This window comes from Coloeus monedula, assembly GCF_965178545.1.
Source record: "Coloeus monedula genome assembly, chromosome: 4".
Taxonomy (NCBI): Eukaryota; Metazoa; Chordata; class Aves; order Passeriformes; family Corvidae; genus Coloeus; species Coloeus monedula.
The window spans coordinates 10,900,251-10,914,860 of record NC_138784.1 but is presented as its reverse complement, the minus strand read 5'-3'; the positions used below and the strand labels follow the sequence as shown (position 1 = coordinate 10,914,860).

Here is a 14,610-nt window from a genome sequence, read left to right as displayed (position 1 = left end):
AATAGCAAGACACAAGCAATCGGTATATGAACACTTTCCTTCTGTTCATCCACTGGCTGAGCTGAAGGTCTGCCAGAAAAATAAAAACACCAAGAGATAGCATCTTTTCCTGAAAGTACAGAAAAAATGCACAACCCTTGAACAGAAAGCAGTTTCTCAATGAGCAACTGAAATCTCTTGAAATAAGTAGCTCAGCAAAACTTCTGGTTTCAGTGATTATTTTCACAAGTGATGCTTGCAGCTCTTAGGAAGATATTTATTTCTGTAGTAAACTATTGATAAGTGCTGCATATTTTCAGTATTAGGCAAGTGAGACCTGTAGGATTTTTATGCATGTTCTTACATGAAATACAGAGTGGAAAAATAATACGTGTCTGTGGTCACGTAAAGTTCCCTGTGAGGTTCTATGAGTATGATCACTGTTGTCTGCAAAAGAGTTCATGCACACTAAATTTTTTTTTTTCTAAAGATACGTGATTTTTTTGTCTGGTTTTGAAATGGCAGTTCCTCCAGTGGCAAAGCACTATCCTTTCTTGGCACATGGGTTTGTAGAAACTGGCGTTGGAGCTCAAAATGGGTTGTGATGGAAATTTGCAAGGACCTTGTGAGAATATCTGTGGGTTTGAGAAGACCCTTAAAAGGTGAATTTGCAGGTGATCAAATAGGAGATCAGCTTGAGAACCAGTTTTCAAGGGTCTTTTCTGCTGGTATGAACTGGTTGTTGTGTCCCAAGGTTCGATACAAAACATTAGTGGAGGGCAAGGTCATTTTCTTTGAAGGTGGCAAGTTTCAGTGATTCACATCCCATAACCAGCTACTCACAAATACATCTGCATCCAGGTAGCATGCTCAGGATTTCGTGCCGTTGTGTGGAAGTCCATGTAATGCTCTACTGAATCTTCATGCTGGGATCTCCTCAGGATCCCAGGTGCCACCAAACCATTTTTGCCTTTGGGAGCTGACAGTGACCAGAATCTTTTATTTCCTCTGTTCTTTGCCAGCTCTGGGAATGATTAGAATTTGTTTCCTCCACTCTGTCTCCTTACCAGCATGTCTTAAGAGTCCAGCCCTGTTCTGTATTGTCCTACCATTACCTCTTAGTGGCCTTTTTTCAGTTCCAGACTGAGCCTGTTCCTTTGTGTTCCTGAATTGGGTATTTTCCAAAGCTGTTCGTAATTGTACTGTAATGTTCATGGTCTAGCACCTGCCATCCTCACAGGGCTTTTTGTTCTCCTTTCTAACACTTCCACACACAGACCTTCCTATTCATTCTCCATTCTAACCAGTCTAAGCATTTCTATTATGAATCTCTGAAATTACTGGTAGCATGATTTAAACCACAGGCAGAAATATAATGAAAAAAAAAGTTGTAGGATTTCAGTCTCCCCTTGCAATTCCACAGAGAGCAGTACTGTACTCTCTCTTCCCTACACCAGGGCTGGGTCTCCCTGCCAGGCCATGGGCAGTGCATCTGGCACCCCTGAAGGTGCCTGGAATAAAGACAGGGCTGGAAAAGGCTAAAACTGCTCTGCTACTCCAGTTGGAGAGAGGAGCCTAGAAGCTGAATACTGACAAATTTAAATAAAAAATAAGGCACTTTTTAACAGTATATAAAGGTCTTTCTATCAAGGCCAGATGCCTTTCTGGAAAGTTACTTTAGTCCTACACAAGGTTTTTGGCTCAGGGCAAGGGCAGCTGTGTGAAATGCAATCCCCTGCACTGTTGAGCAGGTCGCATTTATGATCTAATGGTCCTGTTTGGCTTCAGATGCTGCGGGTGTCTTGCATTGCTGAGTATCTGGTGAACAGGGAACTAATTCCTACAGGGATTACTCAGGTGCTCAGAAGAGGAGGAGAGGGAAGGTGGAGAGGGGAGAATGCTTTGGAAAACAGCCTCTGCTCAGGGGTCAGTGACATGGCAGTTTATCCCAAGCCTGCAGAGCAGTATCCCTTGCTTCTCATCACCATTAAGGGATAAACATGTTGTCATTACTCTTTTTCTTTCTTTTTCTGCTGAGTCATTCTATAAATAAAATACAACTTCATTTGGGACTGCTAAATGCCTTAAAATCCCCGTGACACCTCCATGACTTAGGCAGGTTTTACACCTATTTTATAGACATATAAACTAGAGCACAGCCAGGTAAAAGAACTTGAACAAGATCGCCCAGAAACACAGAGGCCAGTTAAATCAATCAGTTCAAGAACGCAGGAGTTGTGTTTCCATAGCCCTGCTGCAACTACTAAATCACGAGAACTACTAAGGAAAGATCCTGCCAAAAGCCACTGTTTTTTGTTTTTTAAAGCCACAAGGAGCATTTTCCTTAATTCCACAGGGTCTCTCCCTAGTACTTGGTGCAGATTAATTAATTACGTATTTTTTAAAAGAAATGTAAAGCCTTGGGCAGCCCAAAAGCCATTGAAGTTTTAACTCTCAGAACTATTCCCTGACTTGACTGTTATCCAGTTCCTATTCAGGCAAGATAGGAATTAAGATTAATGACCCCAAACAAACTGGTATTTCAGAGAATCAGTCTTTGCCAGGCATTATATTCTCATGACAGAAAATCATTGAGGCATAAATACAGCGCTTAGTCATTGGTGTATATTAACAACACCACGTTGTTCCCATAAATGCTGAATACAGTGAAGAGGAAAATGAAGTCTTAAAGTTCATTAATTTTGGTTGTGGCATTTTTTTAGTGAGCAAACCAGAACCTGTGGAAGAAGGCTGTCCCATTCCTGTGCTGCACAGATGGGAAGGCTATTCAGATTCCAGAAAGGCGTCTCTGGGAAGTTGTTTGGGCTTGGTGATGGCTGTCTCTGCAGTGTCTTTTACCAGCTAGATGGTCTGGAGGTGTTTTTTAAAAGATGAATTCATGAAGACCAAATTTTGAGCAGGGAGAAGTTAAAAACAAATACGTAGCTGTTAGGATTAGTGAGTGTTGTAATATGTGGGATAAAAATGTGTCATTATCTGTCCACATCCCAAGAAGGGGTTTGTGGCTTGAGGGAGTTTCTAAGCAAATGAGAACTGGCATGGAGACAGGAGCATTTCACCTATCCTGGGACTAGCAGTAGTGATGGTCAGCGCTAACACAGGAAGTTATTGTGGCAATTTCTAGAAGCTGTTTGCTTAGAAAAGAAAAAAGAAAATCTTTCTGTGTTTTCACTTCCACACTGAAAAGACATCCCTATGACATCATCTTGTTTGTTCTGACATTGCAGAAAGAATGGAAGAAATAAAATGGCAGAAAAGAGACCAGGAACTTTTATTTTGCTGCCAACAAAAAATAGAGGGAAGATGTAACCACAATATCCAATGGCTACTTTAGTTCTCAGAGACAGTTCAGCAGATGAGTTGTTGTTCAAGGGCAGTTGGGCTCCCAGACACAAGAGCATTCTGTAGTAAGCTTAATTACTCATTTTAATTATGCATTTTAATTAGCAGGGGACTAACACAGTGCTTTTCTCCCACTTTCTCAATAAACCCACTTTGTAATATTACAGAACAAACTTGTAACTGAAAACTCCAACTGTCTGTGATTGAGAAAAACAACTCCAAGTTCAGGGCTTTTCTTCTTCATGAAATCACATTCAGTGAGCAGGTTACATCCACCTCTGATCATTTTCAGGCGCTTTTTACTAACTTTATTCTGCTCCTGGACACCCTGTGCTGCTGCTTCTCCCAGTGGTGCTTCCTACGCCAATATATTGGCTGGCCTGTTGTTCCCTCTAAATGATGTCCTAGTTCTTCCTCTTCTGGCAGTTTCCCTCAGAGCTGTTGTCCTGTCCCTGTACTGTCTTCCCTGCCCCTAAATTCCCTGCTGTAGGAAATCTGCTTTCTTTCCCATTCACTTCAGGGAAGGTCAGGTTAGAGGGGCAGGTAGAAGTAGAGGCAGCTGTGTTCTGGAACGAATTCAGAGGCAGCAGTGTGTGTGGGATGGGTGGGTGGGTGAAGACAGAAAATGCCACAAAATCTTCAGCAAAATAACCAGATCCCAGAAAGCAGCCCCTCACAAACTCTGCTCTCTGTACTCTCTCACTTCTGTACTCTTTCCTACCTGGGACTGTACCTGCAAAGGAGAGATTTGCAGAGTCTGCAGCATTCCTTCACAAACTGAGGCTGTCAACAGAGTGTGATGAAGCCAAATAGGCCTCCAGGCTGCTTTGAGAGGAGCCAATCCTAATTTATTTGTAGCTTTGAGCCAAACACAGGCTTGAAAAGGTTCAGGTAAGGATATGATTAGAATAGAGATGAGGTAGGTTTAAGGTGGAGTTGTGATAGGAATAAAGGGAAAAGTAAAGTTGTGCCAACACTTTCTGAAACGTTCCCTCAGGTTTCAGTGCAAATAGCATCTTATTTAATTTCCATGGTGTAAGTGGTGGAAATGCTCCAGAAGTATCTGTTCTTTACAAGGCTTTGATGAAATGTTACAAGACTGGAAACCTCTCATATTATATTTATGTTGTACTTCTCTGCTGCTCCTGGCTTAGGATGAGCTCTGGAACCAGAATCATCGCCTGACAGTTCCAGGTGTTTGCATGTCAGACTCAAGCTGCGACCTTCTCTTAACTCATGTGGTTTAAAAGGCTCAAGGCATTTTGTCTGGCTTGGCTTAGCTGAAGGCAATAATATTTTCATTTATAGGGAAGGTGATTTTTTTAAAATTTGGACATTGCAGCTTCGCTCAGTTTTAAAACCACATTACATAAGCTCCTTTCCCTTGTGATGAGAACCATGTCTCTCCACCACTTTTCTCCAGCAAGAGAAGGTCCACACTGTGTGTGTGACTTCTTGTGGACCAACAGCTGCATCTGCCTGTGAGAAGCTCTCTAATTTTATCTTCTTTCTGGTTTCTCTTTTCCCACCCTTCTTGTCCTTTGCTTTCAGTGTAAATAAGATTTCCTTTAAATTTTACCTAATAAAATATCAGTCCATTTGAGACAATTGTACATGGAAAGAAATTAAAGTTCGGACTAGGAATCAGTGTTCTTCCCAGAAACAGAGCTGGAAAGCAAATAATCTTAATCAAATGTGATGGGAAAACAAAAAGGCAGATGGAGGGCTGAGTTCTCAAATAACTTCTGTACATTTCACTTGCCATCATTGATCTAGTCCCTGTTTGTGCTGGCTTAGAAACTAATGCCAAGTGGACAACTCTGGAGCAGATGATGCTGTATGTTACTCTGGGGAGGAGTTACCACATCATCCAGGGACTGGTATTAAACCAGAGTTAGTGTGACTCTGTATGTGTTTTCTCTAAGCAACCAGAACCTGACAAATGAATGAAGCTCAGCAGTAACCCAGGCACTGTGAGCGTGTATCCTCAAACCTGTTTGGCAAACTGGCACAGAGAGCTATAATTGACCTTACTGAAGTGGCCTTTATTTTCCACAGCTCATGATGTTACACTGAATAACTCCTCTAATTCATGACACCTGAATAAACATCAGGAAAACCAGTCTGGAATGCACATTCCCCTATCTGCAGCCACCCTGCAGCACAGCCTGGGCAAAGTCCGTCCCCGATCCCTACACCCAAGTCAACTCTAACAATTAAAAAAATGCTGCTGGACTGAAAAGTGCATCCCACTGATAACAGGCTTGTCTGGAGACTTGAGCTGTGCCTCAGCGTGGCCTGCAGTAGTTGTAACTCTGCCTGGCTTTAGGGTTCATTTAGGTATCTCTTTTTTGCTTCAAATATCCCCTGACTGCTCCAAAGCACATTAAGCTGGAAGTTATCAGGCTCCGTACAGAAGAAGAAAAAGAGTACATCTGAACTGGCCAACACCAGCTTTTAACAGACAGAATGCTATATCAAAGAAAGGTTATAAAAACATCCCTGTGGGATAGTTTCTGCAGTTGCTTTGGATGTCATCATCTCTATTTCCTCCTCTGGTTCAATTATTTTCAACAAAAAAGAAAATGTTTGGCTTCTTTGGCTTAAGCTACCACCTTCCTGCAGTTAAAAAAAGAAAAAAAAACCAGTCTTGAATGCATCCAAGTGTTTTAGCTGAAAGTGATGCCGTTCAGTGCTGCCTGAGCCCAGAGCAGAGGAGCAAACCCAGGCTGCAGTGGCACTTGGGCACGCAGCTGTCCCAACAGGCTCTGCACCCACACAGGCACAGCCAGAACCTGCAGAGGGGAGGCTGAGCCAGCCAAGAGGGGTCCCCTTCCCCAGCCCTTCCAGGGTAGCTGCCAAGTGATTCTGAGCATCCCACCAGGGCAGGGACTGTGTGAACATCCATGATTCAGGACCACCACCCGCTCCCCTTCCTCCCTGCCCTACCACAGTGACGGCCCAGGAGCCAAACTAGGAACGACTCGTTGTAATTAAGGATAGGTTTGAGCCCTTTTAAAATTGAGCATCCTGCTGAGAAACCCGTGAGCAGAGAGGTAAGGAACTCATGCTGCTTGGCTTCAATAGGCTTGGGTCCTATTGAAGACACAGTTAGAGATGATGTCAGTACCATTTATGGATCCAAGGATATGTTATTTTAGTAGACATTTCGTGGTATCCATTATAGTTACAGATGTTGCAAGCTTCAATTATTAATTTATGTGCTCATAACTTTCCCAAAGCCAGATCACTTCTGTTCAAATGTCATTTTGTTCTCCTTTAGAAAGCATTTTAGGGGAGGGTTTTGACAAAACCTTATTTCCTGTTGTTTAGGTTAAAAGATGGAAAAGCATTTAACCGTGTGTCAATAAAACTCTAATTCTATTCCTTTGAGCATAACATACAGACAAAACAATCTTCCCAATACTTACCACCCACCCCACCTCAGTGTGGTGGACTCCATCCTTCCGAGGTCTAGAGCTTAAGCTTGCGTTTCTGGGTAAATTTTTTAAAATAATTAAATTTTTTGAAGTGCTGGAAAGCATCTCCGTGTGTGTGTGTGTGTGTGTGTGTGTGCGTGTGTGCGTGCCACTGCCCTCTGGTGCACAGAGGCAGGAGAGTTTGGCTGCTCTGTTTGGCACCCACCCACCCCTGTTCCTGCTCAGAGCAAGTGCTCAGGGCCTGCTGTTTGGGAGCCAAGCTATGAAAGGAGTTAAACCCTCACCCCCGAGGGATGCAGAAACCACAGTCCCTGTGCAGATCTGTCCTTTCTGTCTCATGTCCCTAGAAAATGCCACATGGAAAGACTGTGCAAGTGTGGTGTCCATCACACCCCCCTCAGGCTGTTGTCTCATCAGCTGCATATCCCAAAATATCCAGAAGATCCAGAAGTGGTGCTGTGCTCCTACTGAGAATTACCAAAGCGGGGCCTAGAGCATCTCTGTCCTTTAGCTCTCTCCTGGTGGATGTTTCTGGAACGTGACAGACTGACACCTTCAAGGCTGAAAGAGTTTTGCCTAATCCAGGGGGATTGGGATAAAATAGAAGGTTTAGCAGGGTAAATATGTTGGGTTACATCCAGGGATAAATGTAACCTGGTCAGTTGTAGCTGTAATTATCCATTATGGACATTAGCGGTCGAAAACCTATGAAAATCAGCTAAAATCTCAAAAAATGTTTAGGACCATGGCCACACTGCCCCAAAACCCCATCAGGAGGATAGCTGTGCTTGCTGTACAGAGCAGGAATTTATCTCATCTGGAGCTGCTCTCTATCACCTGGAGCTGCTGTGCTCCCTGGGGATTTTTTGGGGCAATTAGGATGACTTATTCACGTGTCTCACTCTATGGATTTGCACCTTTTCACGCTATTTTTCCATCAAAGTCAGGTTTCACACATTTCTGACTCCTAGTTTAACACTAGTGACCATCAAATCTGAGCAGTCACTTTTATTTCAGAATTTGCTCCTAAAGAGATTGGTGTGAGTTTTGCCAATTGGAACATGATGATATCAAGTGCTTTGGAATGATAGTTGGGTGACCTTCTTAGCTGTATTTCACAAATTAATGACTTTTCTCTCTGAAAATGAGGCCTGTTCAACTGTACATCAAGTTCCAAGAGTTCAGTCTCATGGTTTTGAACATTTTAGCTTGATAACAAACTGTAAAAAGTTCTGTAGCCCCGATTTCTGCAGAAGGAGGGGAATTAGGAGGAAAGTACAGCCTTGGTTTGGTTCCATCTCTGACTTCTTTAAGCTTGTCTATTTAAGCTTGTTTAAACAGTGACTGGGCCGTCTCATGTGGATCAGCCTAATAAAAAATCCCTCAAGTATATATATGAAGTCTCACATCATTTATTTCTAGGGAATGATTTCAAGTTTTTATCTTAACTGCTTTATCTTAACAAGTCTTTATCTTAACTGGGGAGGTAGGCTAACCCCTAAACCTTAAATTGTGATTCTTTTCTGGTAATTAAAAAAAAAAAAAACAAAAAAAACCCATAGTTGTAAGGGCTGACAAAGACCTCTCTATCAAGTCTGTGCCATTTGCAACCAGTGTCGCCTCTGTTCTAGTCAGCAGCCACAGGAGCTCAGCTGGGGCCCTGAATGTCAAGCTGAGAGCTTTTTCTTTCACCATAATAAAGGTCCTGCAGGCTAAACTACTGGTAGCCCATCAGTGGCATTTCTGAAATCCCTTTGATGGGCTTACATGAATGTAAAGGTTCCTCCTCAGCAGTGCTGCTGATGGTGTGCAGCAAAGGTGGCTCTTTAGTCGTGCTCACCCTGCCTTGTCTCTGTGTGTTTGCATGTGTGAGTGTATTTATATGGGTATGTGCATGGATATACACAGATAGATGAAATATGAGTGTATAGGTAGGACAGACACCTGTTTGTGCATGCATTTAATATTCTTCTGGGACCTGACATAGAAAGAGCAAGAAAAAGCTACTGGAATCTTATTTTAAAAGCCTGTGGCTGTGGTATCTCACTCAAGCAAAAGCTCTCAGGCACAGGATGGGATTGTTGGGGTACAGGGCCAGGAGGTGGACTCAGTGATCCTGATGGGTTTCTTCCAACTCAGCATATCCTATGATTCTGTGACAAGCACTATTTTTCCCAAAGAATAATTATAAAAATGAATAATTTTGCTAATTCTTAAAACACAGTTCTGGCTTGTTTAGCCTTTATTTCCTTCACTTTGAAATAACCCACTGTAACCTTTCCACTTTTTAGACTTTGTCTCTAAACTGTGGCACCCAAGTAGGTGGTCAAGCCAATACTTCCTTTTTCCCAGCCAGACACACTGGGAAGAAGCAGCAGATTGTGTTTTCAGGAGACTTAAGAATCTTGCTGGAAAGTTTTGTCAGGGTTATCATCACATGCCAAGGATGATGTCCATATAGAACATAGATTTCCCAACAATGCAGCTTCCTTGGAAAGAAAATTTTGTTTTCTTTAGTTCACTCATTTTGAGTGAATAAAGGAGTCCATGGGGAAGGAGTCAGTCCTTAAAGAAAATACTCATTCTTATAATTACCATGTTCCTGCTTCCTCCCTACCCTGCCAAAATTCACTGTAAAGAAGAGGTGTGGTCATTAAATGCCATCCAAGTGGCACAATTAATGTTCTGTAAATGCAGGATCCTCTGGGTGAAATGATACAGCTGAGTTTAAAAATGTCCAGTTCTGTGTTTGAATACCTGTACGGACATGCACACCCACATGTGCTGAGAGGGTGTGTGGTGTTCATTTTAATTTACTTTTTTTTAGGATGTGACACTTTGATTTTTCTTTCCTTCTTAGTGAGCTCAAAGTACTTTTTAAAGGACTTAATTTCTGTGCAATAGAGCTCATGGGCAAACACTCAAGAAATGCAAAATAAGGAATGTACTCATGGTTCTAAAAAACGTTTCTCATTCTTCAAACTGATGCCAGTTGTGTGCATTGACAGTAATCCTGTCTAATCCCCTCCACATGAATTATCTTTGTACACCTGCTTTCATTGTCTCACTTATCAGTTTTGAGTACTCAGAACCACAATTTGCAGGAAGGCAAAGCAGCAGAACAAAGCATTAATGCACACACAGCATGCTACGCTGCAGTTTTGCATTGTAAAGATAAAACGTAGTTGTAGATTTTGGTGCTTGGAGTCAACATCTTCCATTAAGACATTTTTCCTCCTTCCTGGCCTCCCCCAGCTGATGTGTGTCTGTGTTTGTGTTCCTTGGCAGACTGACTGAAGCACACAGAACAGCTGTGAAAGTCATCAGGAGAATGCAGTATTTTGTGGCCAGAAGAAAATTTCAGGTAAGCAGGAGGATTAATCACAAGTGCAGCTCGTGAGCTTGCCTGACATTGCAGGTGCTCTCAGAGTGGACTTGTCTTGGTGAATGTGGTGTAGTAGGTCAAAAGTATTGGTCAAGTTCTTGGTCTCACACCTTTTGTGGATTTTTTAATGATGTGGGCAAAATTATCAATGATCCATGGGTGTAGTGTGACACAAACCCCTGACTTTGTGGAGTCAGCATCGTTATTTTTTACTTCTCTTTTCTTACTGCACTTGTGTTTTGGGGTTCTATGTGTTTACTATACTCACCAATACTTACCCATGCACTAGCAGAACTGAAGAAAAGCCTGCTGTTGAGGTCAAAACACCTCTGTAAGGGTGTCTGCAAAAATGCTGAACATAACAAGAGTGTTATCAATCATCTGATCAATTAGGGAATGTTCAGTCTCATGCTATGTATGGCTGACAGATCAATAGGCCTCACTGATGAGTACTATGGGTGCAAAGTTGCTTTCACAGGTGTGGCCCACATTTCCAAATGTATTTCCCAGAAAGGGACCTCACAGGCCATATTTTATAAAATTGTGGAGCATCTGCCTTCTGGAAATTTGCTGTCTTTATGAAGTGTTCAGTTAATTTTCTCAATCAGGTTAAAAAGTGCTCAAACTAAATGTGCAGCATTGAAAATACTGTTTCATTTTGCCTGTTTAGTGAAACTTCTTATGATAAAACTTGAATGGAATGTGATCCTGATATCATCGTTCTCATCATCCATGGGCTAGAAATGCTATGGAAATGAAAAATTAACTTCTGGACTGATTTTCAAAGCCCTCGTTATTTCTATCTTAAGGTTCATGCTTTTTTGTCCAAGAGGATCCACTGCAAGTTAATAGCCTTTCATAATCCTTTTGAAGAGGTTTTAAAAAAATAAATCAAAAACTTACATTTAAGGCAAGTTTGATTAGAGCTGAGCACTTAAATGCAAGGGATAGAAGTCTGAGATAAGCTCCCAGCACTCAGAAGACTCTGAATTAGGGCAAACAGAATAGCTTATATATTTCCTAATCCCATGCAGACATGTATCTTCAGATAACCCTACCTTTTGAAAGAAGTCTAGGAGAAGTCAGTTTGTTAAACTCAGCAAAAAATGGGAGAGCAGGATTATATTGTAAATATACCAGAGAGATAAACACAATGGGAAATTTAAAAAAAAAAATAGTAAAAGAAAATAGAGACACCAGTTCTGGAAAATAAAATCAGTTTATAAATGAGTTAGGTTAAAAATTAGGATATTTCAAACCCCCAGAGACCTAATGTTCTGGAGCTGTCAGGCCGTAGCAGTCATGCCAAACCTTAAAAACTGAATTTCATCAATCTATGAAGAGAATTCTGTGAGTCAGTGACAGGGAAAAAGAAGAAGAAGGAATAATCTTTTTTTTCTTCCTTTCTTGGGGCCATGAAATACAGTTTATAGGACTCCACATGCTAATTAGATTTTGGGAGTTCAAAGCTGGGTAATATTATTTAGTTTTGCATGCTGACTGTGGAATACTGAGCTCAAGTGGCCAGGATTTGGGATTATGAGCAGAATGAAAGTTGAAGGAGTTGTTCAAGTTCTGCATTTACCACACCTCCCTGGAAGCCCATTTATCTCCTGGCTTCAGTTGTATCGTTCTAGCATTTCCTAATAAAAACATGGCAGGGGATTGTGCCAAAGTTTGGCAGGGCGTAAGATGCCCAGATCCAAAGCTTTATGGAAAAATAGGAGGGAAGAATGGTGAAAGCTTGAGGGATATTTTTACTCAGCTTCAGAGAGGACTCAGACAGATTGCAGTGTCCAGCACTTTGCAGCTACAGGATTCGGAGCTGATGGTTTGGTGAAATGGATAACAGACAGAGGAATTCTTTTGAGGGGGTAAAGAAATTTCACTGGGAATGAGTAGAATTAATTATGCGCATACTAGCCCATGGGGGAGAGGGGAGGGGAAGACTCCCCAGCACATCCGGGCTCTGCGCCATGCATGGTGTTTAATAGAGAGTGTCCAAAGGAAAGGATACAGGATTTAGCCAAAATGCTCTCCAGGCACCCCCCACTAGTCCATCTAAAGAGTGATACTGGCACTGCTTCTCGGGGTGAAGACAATAGGCTGCTTTTCTGGCCAGAAATACTGATGTGTCAGCGTCTGCAAAATGTGGAGCTGGGGAAGGGGGAAAAAACCCCAAAAACCAAACGATAAACTGAAAGCCGAACCCTCCCTCCCCCACAAAGCCTCTGCTCCCAAATGCACTCAAATGCACACACACACCTCCAAAGCCACAACTCTTCTGGAGGTGTTGGTGCAGGTAAGTGCTGAGTGTAGGGGAGGCATTTTGTCACGAAGAGCTCTCGCTTCCTCAGTTATTTCACAGGATTTGTTTCCATTCCAGTTCCATGCTTTCATTTGAAATTTCTAGGATCGTGTGGCTGCCTTCCAAGCATGACTCCAGCACATACTGTAGGTGTTCAATGCATGTGTGCAGTGGTGCATGCTAATGGCTCTGGCTGAGGCTGTGACAGAGTGCAAACAGACAACAAGATGACTAATGAGCTGTTTTCAGTAATTCCCAATTACTAGATTTGCAGTTCACCTTTGCTTTTTTGTCCCCCCCTTCTTTTCTTGATTCAGAGCCAAAAAGGGAGACATCTTGCCCCACATTTACCATAAGGGTTCTCAAAATGCTGGTCTTTCCAAAAGGCCGTGATTTGTGTTTAAACCTCCGCAGACACATTGATTTTACTTGCTAAAATTTCACCGTGCTGCACCTTTTATAACCATATCACTTTATGCAAATTCACTAGACCTGTTTCAAAATTCAGCCACAGTAGTTGCAGCAAGAAACCAAAGCTTGGCAGAAGCATCTGGGTTCTCCTTAGGATGGGAATAAAGCTGGGCAGGTGGCAGTTTTTTCACTCTCTTGCATTTTTTATCTGTCCTTTTTTAGTTGAATTGCACCTTTTTTTTCTGATCTCGAAGGTATCATGAAAGACAAAGGAGCACAAACAAAACCCACGTGTGGCAGTCCCCTGACTTATGCAGAGCATCTGTCCTCCCTGTTCCTCAAGCAGCAATATTTCTGTCACCAGACATCTTTGGTCTTAAGAGACATTTGATTCTGGGTCCAAGTGTTCTGAGTTGGGCCAATCCCTGGGGTTCAGTCCCCCGACATTATGATTAACAGATGGCTTTGGAATGAGCCAGGAGATACCGCACATGAGAGTCCCAGATAAATTACCCATCCTGGGTTCATGTTTCCCAAATACACTGGGAAGGGCTAATATTTTGCTCAGTATGGAGTAACATGAAGACATGACTCTAACTGGCAGTAATGGGAAGCATTTGGCTCCATCTCCACAACAAATATTCATTCACTCCCACAACGGCTGCATACTTTTTATTCATTACGACAACTGTTGCAAAATGGCAGGCAAATAAGCTCTGGAAGATAAAAAAACAGAATGAATGCCTGACTGAAATAAAAATCCAGTTTGACCAATACTCACCTTTCAATGTGCTGCCTGCCTCCTTTCCCAGCAAGCTCAGAAGCCGTATGATGTCCGTGACGTGATTGAGCAGTACTCCCAAGGACACCTCAACATGATGGTTCGCATAAAAGAACTTCAAAGAAGGTAGGCCCTGTCCACCTCATGAAATATCTGATTTCTCTAGTGCCAGCTGGCTTTAGGAGAGATGTGTACTTAATGAACAGTAATTGTCCAAAATTGCAAGCACAACAGGGAGCACAATATCTGGAGGATTTAACTTGGAGCCATTTTTAACCCTTTTCATGACCAAGTTTACAATTATCCTTTATTCTCCTCTCCTTTTTCTCCAAGTGGAATTAAAAGAAATTAAGGTGCATGCTGTGAAGTTTATAGTGTGATCCAAGCTTTTCTGTCCTCTTCTTAGAAAAGGAAAACTTTTCAAATAATGATTTACCTTTCTGTTTCCATTCTGTGGTTTTCCACAACTGAGAGAAATCTGGTTTGCCTGTGCTGCACTGTCTGGAACTTTTCCCTGCCCGCATTCCTCCATGCACACGCTTTCTCCAAGTTTGGGGCTTGCAGCTGAAATATTTTGCCACAAAACTATTCTCTTCTGTTTCAGCACAAAGTGCTTTTCTCTTTACAAATTAATGCTGTGGACAGGGACATCAGAATGAACTCCCCCAGCCCCTAAATGAAATGAAAAAAAAAATCCTATTGAATGGAATCTACTGTGTCAACATATATAGATATTAAATCCGCCTGCATGAGGCTCTAGGAATAGTTGCAAATGTTATTAAGAAGTCATTCTGTTTGTATAGTCTTTGTTATTAGATTACATAGGACATGGGAGAACTATGTTTTAGTTACAACTTGAAAGTCTGAGAAATATTAGTACTCAAGAAAATAACAATAATAATATGGTTTGATTTTGGAGGAGAAACTCTAAAGAGCTGAACTG

General features: G+C 42.0%; 1 protein-coding gene across 1 annotated transcript in view; it reads left to right on the top strand.

The window, feature by feature from the left end:
• LOC309572709 (potassium voltage-gated channel subfamily KQT member 1-like) overlaps window positions 1–14,610 on the top strand; it is a gene marked incomplete at both ends in the record, with an annotated part of 421,148 nt that overhangs the window by 219,403 nt on the left and 187,135 nt on the right. Inside the window, 2 exons of the mRNA XM_082281146.1 lie at window positions 10,071–10,146; window positions 13,699–13,793. Coding sequence (XP_082137272.1) covers window positions 10,071–10,146; window positions 13,699–13,793 — 171 coding nt within the window. The remainder of the gene's footprint in view (window positions 1–10,070; window positions 10,147–13,698; window positions 13,794–14,610) is intronic.